Source organism: Mobula hypostoma, chromosome 8 (assembly GCF_963921235.1).
Source record: "Mobula hypostoma chromosome 8, sMobHyp1.1, whole genome shotgun sequence".
Taxonomy (NCBI): Eukaryota; Metazoa; Chordata; class Chondrichthyes; order Myliobatiformes; family Myliobatidae; genus Mobula; species Mobula hypostoma.
The window spans coordinates 113958505-113964504 of record NC_086104.1 but is presented as its reverse complement, the minus strand read 5'-3'; the positions used below and the strand labels follow the sequence as shown (position 1 = coordinate 113964504).

General features: G+C 40.0%; 1 protein-coding gene across 1 annotated transcript in view; it reads right to left on the bottom strand.

Moving 5' to 3' along the window:
• Window positions 1-440: 440 nt before the first annotated feature.
• The window catches only part of c8h1orf198 (chromosome 8 C1orf198 homolog), a 29832-nt gene continuing 24272 nt past the window's right edge, over window positions 441-6000 (bottom strand). The window contains exon 4 of the mRNA XM_063056626.1: window positions 441-5325. Coding sequence (XP_062912696.1) covers window positions 5269-5325 — 57 coding nt within the window. The 3' untranslated portion in view covers window positions 441-5268. The remainder of the gene's footprint in view (window positions 5326-6000) is intronic.

Sequence of the window (6000 nt, the reverse complement as noted above, 5' to 3'; positions counted from 1 at the left end):
TCCCTAACAAGCCAAAGGTCAAGCTGCAGTTCAGTTCCCTAATGGTGTCTAAGGAGCTGCATCTCGATGCCTGCACCTGGTGCAGGTGTGGCCATCGAGAAAGTAGGAAGTCTCCTGGAAATCCCACATCTGACATCCAGAACAGAACACTTGTCTTTGCAGACATGCCCCCTATTCTTTCAAGAGTTATATAAGAAATAAACTTATCTACTTACCTTGCCTCCACCTGTTCTTGCCAAAGTCTTACCATTCTGCTAGACAGTACCTCCTTTATGGAGACTGGGTTTTTCATACTCCACTTTAGGAAAGAATATCTAGTAAACATCTGTTTAGGGTTCTCACTCCAGAGCAATATGGTTGAGTTTTAACTGGCTCAGGGCAATTAGGCATTTTGCCCTTCCAGCAACATCTATACAACAAAATACAAATCAAAGCTTGAACTTTATTTGAAACATCAATGGGTGTCATGACTACAGCAGTGTGTTGAGTGCTGATATGAAAACAGACACTGGAGTAAACCAGAATACCATTGTTAGGTTTATAATTTAAATGTTATTCAACACAAGCAGCAATATACAGTATATAATTCAGCAAAGCTTATGCCATCTGAAGTACAGAATTTTGAACAATTTACAGTCTGTGATAGACAAAATATAGAAGGGAAATATTCAACATAATACATGGTAGAGCTGGCCTACAGCATTAACATAGTTTTCTACGTAAATACGCTACATAACTAAATACATTGCTATAATTGCAGAATATTTTAAATTTCAAACTTGTCATCATATGTTACATTATATAACAAGCGTTGAAAATGAGAATGCAGAAATTTGAATCAGCAGCAAAAAAACAAGCAATAGCTAGAGGAACAGCTTGATCACTGCATCATCAATGGGGATGGGAGAAGTACTAGAGGTTGTAAGTATTGTTCTCTTGTTCAAGAAAGGGAGTGGAGGTAACCCAGAAAATTATAGACCAGTGAGTCTTACTTCAGTGGTGGGCAAGTTGTTGGAGAAGATCCTGAGAGGCAGAATTTATGAGCATTTGGAGAGATATAATCTGATTAGGGATAGTCAGCATAGCTTTGTCAAAGGCAGGTCGTGCCTTACGAGCCTGACTGAATTCTTTGAGAATGTAACAAAACACATTGATGAAGGTAGAGCAGTGGATGTAGTATATATGGATTTCAGTAAGGCATTTGATAAGGTTCCTCATGCCAGGCTCATTCAGAAAGTAAGGAGACATGGGATCCAAGGAGACCTTGCTTTGTGGATTCAGAACTGGCTTGTCTACAGAAGGCAGCTTCGTATTCTGCATGGAGGATGGTGACCAGTGGTGTTCTGCAGGGATGTGTTCTGGGACACTTCCTCTGTGATTTTTATAAATGAGGAAGTAGAAGAGTGAATTAGTAAATTTGCTAATGACACAAAGGTTGGGGGTGTTGTGGATAGTCTAGAGGGTTGTCAGAAGTTACAGCAGGACATTGATAGGATGCGGAACGGGGCTGAGAAGTGGCAGATGGAGTTCAACCCAGATAAGTGTGAAGTGGTTTATTTTGGTATGTCAAATTTGAAGACAGAATATTAATGGCAAGACTCTTAGCAGTGTGGAGGATCAGCAAGATCTTGGGGTTCATGTTCATAGGACATTCAAAACTACTGCGCAGGTTGAGAGTTGTTAATGCGGCGTATGGTGTGATGGCCTTCATCAAACATGAGATTGAGTTCACGAGCTGAGAGGTAATATTACAACTATATAAGACCTTGCTCAGACCCCACTTTGGAGTACTGTGTTCAGTTCTGGTCACCTCACTACAAGAAGGATGTGGATACTATAGAGTGCAGGGGATGTTGCCTGCATTGGGGAGTGTGCCTTAAGAGAATAGGTTAAGTGAACTTATCCTTTTTTCCTTGGAACGACAGAGGATGAGAGATGACCTGATAAGGTGTACAAGATGATGAGAGGCCTTGATCGTGTGGATAGCCAGATGCTTTTTCCCAGGGCTGAAACAGCTAACATAAGAGGGCATAGTTTTAAGGTGCTTGGAAGTAGGTACAAGGGGGATGTCAGAGGCAAGTTGTTGTTGTTGTTTTATGTGTTCTTTTTACAGAGTGGTGGGTGCATGGAATGCACTGCCAGCAATGGTGGTGGAGGCAGACACAATAGGGTCTTTTAAGAGACTAGAGAAGTAGAGGGCTATGCAGGAGGGAAATTCTAGGCAGTTTCTAGAGGTTACATGATCAGCACAACATTGTGGGCCAAAGGGCCTTTAATGTGCTGTAAATTTCTGTGTTCCATGTTCTTTTAAACAGTATCTGTGGTTGGAGGAATGGGTGGAGGTGGGAAGAATTGTCACTGTTTCTGGTTGCAACCCCACATCAAGATTAAATGGAGAGGGAAGACAGCCAGTATGGGGGGAGGTGGGGGGGAGAGAATGAAATTAGCACCAGTAGGTGAAGAGGGGTGAAGAATTATGGGCAGAAGCTCAGAGTGTTGGTGGATTTTGAAGACATGAAGACAGAGGCAGCTGAGAGAGAGGTGGAAGCAGATACTGAAAAAGGGCAGATGGAGGGTGTGTGTGTGTGTGTGTGTGTGTGTGTGTGTGTGTGTGTGTGTGTGTGTGTGTGTGTAAGTAATGACGACAGACAGTCTGAGAGACGATAAATAGGAATCCAAAAGCTGTGACAATAAAAACCATCAGGTGAGTGGAATGGAGTGGATCCAGTGGGTGAAAAGTGGATAGAACCAGGAAGGGAGAGGGATGAAGCCAGGTGGTGGGGTGTTGTTTCTTAGCTACTGCTTCAAAATGCTGTCATAATAGAAACACAGTAAACCTGCAGCACAATACAGGCCCTTCGGCCCACAAAGCTGTGCCGAGCATGTCCTTACCTTAGAAATTATCTAGGGCTACCCATAGCCCTCTATTTTCCTAAAATCATGTTACTGAACAAAGTGTTGTAATTTTTGGTGTAATATTGAAAGCACTTCAGCAAACTGAGGATTTTACTGTTTTATTATTACACATTTTTGTAAATATAGTATTTTTAACAGAAGCAGTTCTTCTTTACTCGAGTGTTTTAATGAAAAGCTGCAAAAAGTTAATCAAGCATAACTGTAGTTTTCTCTTATAAAAATGTGCAATTTACGAATAATGAGTTTTGCTATTAAATTCCGTTACTTTAAAAATCAAATCTACTATTCAAACTACATTTGCACCAAGCAGCCGTATTCTCATACAATAGCTATCAGATGAATGAGCCCAAGGTAGAAGATAACACTTTTTTTTGCATACCAAGATACAATACCCAATTTACTGAGAAGTTAGTGTTTCATACCTCAATTCAAAAACTAACATAAGAGTGATAAGGTGGTAGTATAATACTTCCAGTAGGAGTGGGACCTTTTGCTCACAAAAATCTGAATCATCAAACCAAATACAAATATTCCTCATACAGTAATTGTTTCACTAATCATTTCATTGGACTTTTTAAAAACATCAAGATCCAACGTGCCAAAATTAATAGAGAAAAAGTATTGTTGTAAATACAAGAACAAGACACGTCTGTTGGAATGACACAGATTTCACCAATTTAGAAAGGGACAGCTGTTCCTTTGGATGTAACTGCAGTAAACTTTGAACTTAAGTAGACAGAATGGACATGGAGAGGGAGAGTCTAGGTCAAAGCACAAAGCCTAAGACTAGAAGGTTGCCCCTTTTCAACAGAGACAAGGAAGAATTTCCTTAGCCAGAGGGAGCTGAATCAGTGGTATTCAATGCCATAGGCAACTGTGGAGGCCATCAGTTTGGATATATTTAGAACCAACGTTCCCTTTAAGGTGTATGCATCCACACACCTTTTGCTACTAGTGCACTAAGGAATTAAAACTGCACAGGTAGAGGCTGTCACCCTCCACTTTGTTGGCATGTTAGGTATATTTCATGATTGTACACAATCACATATCCTTACCCGGTTCCTGAGGCAGGCGGTGTCGACAATGTGGAGTTTGCGATTATTTGTCTGCAGATTTTAGAACTGGCTTATTTATACTGTTATTACTGAAGAAAATAGTGATCTACCACGTCAAATTCCAAAGAAGCAAACGAAGGGAGTGGTGCACAAAAGAACTGCCAATTCACTTAAAAATGGCTACACCGAGAGGTCATGAACATGCAGCTACTGGGCAAAAAATTGCACAGCACTGAAGTTTTGCACACAATGGTCATTACAAATTAGAGGGAATGTTGTTTAGAACGTGGGTTGAAAGGCCCATCATTAGTAAGAGTGTTAAAGATTATAGGGAGAAGACAGAAGAATGGGGTTAAAAGGGATAATAAATCAGCCATGATGGAATGGCGTAGCAGACCTTATGGGCCAACTGGCTGAATTCTGCTCTATGTCTTAATACTTGGCCACATAAGAGACTGCAGATGCTAGAATATGGAGCAAAGTTGCACACTGCAGGAGGAACACAGTGAGTAGGCAGCACCTATGAAGGGACTGGACATTCAATATTTGTCAGTCCGGACAGACGGTCCCCAAACATTGATTATCCATTTCCTCCAGCAATTTGTTTTATAATCATTACCTATATGTGCCGTAAATACTCATTTACTTTTATCCCGTTGAGCCAAACATTTTTGTTTCTTAAAGTTGCTATGTTTCCTTTGAGAACACAGGCAATGAACAGGCAGCCACATACACAATGTTATTTGCAAGGAAAGGTAGAACTTTCACCTGCAGATTTCTGTCACAAATATACACTCAGTGGCCACTTTACTCGGTACAGGAGTACAACATAGTGTGTCTTCTAGCCCATCCACTGCATTCAGAGATGCTCACCTTCTTGTCTGCTTGAACCATCAGGTTACATAACAACCTACTTTAAACCATCTAAACCCCATTCTTGTGGGTGATAATCCAGCCCAGTGAGTATGTCTTCCACTTTTTTAAAAACATTTCCCTGTGGCTAGTTTTAACATCTAGCTAGTAATAGGTACAGTTTTAGTAAACAAGCTACTGAAAGGCTCAAAACAGGAGACAGATGCATAGCTCATTCAATATCCATATACCTATAAGAAGGATCTTTCCTCTTTACAGACAGCAACTCATTTCATATATACTGGTAAGTGCAATTATACATAAAATGCAGTGCTAATTGAAGTGACTAACTGGAGAAAATGAACAATACTTTCATCCAAATGTGACCCAAGCTTATCGTTGGGAGTTTTTTTAGCTGTTAGAAATTCTGAAGGCAACAGGAAAATTACCAGTTGTCCAGGAAGTCAAAACCTGTCTTTCGAATGGAGCTGCTCATATTAACCTGTAGAGAGAGAAGAGAATATAAACATTTATTCTAGTACTTGTGATTTTATTTAGTCATATTTATTCCACAGCCAAGTTATCAATTTCATTCACTGCACTGTATCAAATGAAAAACCTGCCATCAGAATAGAGCACATTAACAAGCCCTTCAGCCCACGATGGTTTAATCACTAGGTTTAATATCTCCAGTCTATGTTGTAAAATTTGTTAGCTTTACGGCAACAGTACAATGCAATACATAAGAGAAAAAACTGAATAGTTATATTAAATAGTTAAATAAGTAGTCAAAAAACAGAAATAAAAAGTAGTGAGGTGGTATTCATGGACTCAATGTCCACTCAGAAATCGGATACCAGAAGGGAAGAAGCTGAAAAAAGGATATAAAAATAAGTAAATAGCACAAAAGGAAAAAAATACCAAGTGTTCATTGATTCATTGTCCATTCATAAAACTGATAGTGGAGGGGAAGAAGAGCGAAGAAGATCCAAGAGCCTGTTAAAGGCTTCTATCTTAACTTCCTCCACAACCACACCTGTCAGTGTATACCAGGTACCCACCCCTGTGTAGAAACAAAAGAATGCTTCCATATCTCCTTTGAATTTGGGAGATTTTAACCTTCCTAATATTGATTGGCATCTCCTTAGCGCAAGGGGTTTAGATGGGGTGGAGTTTG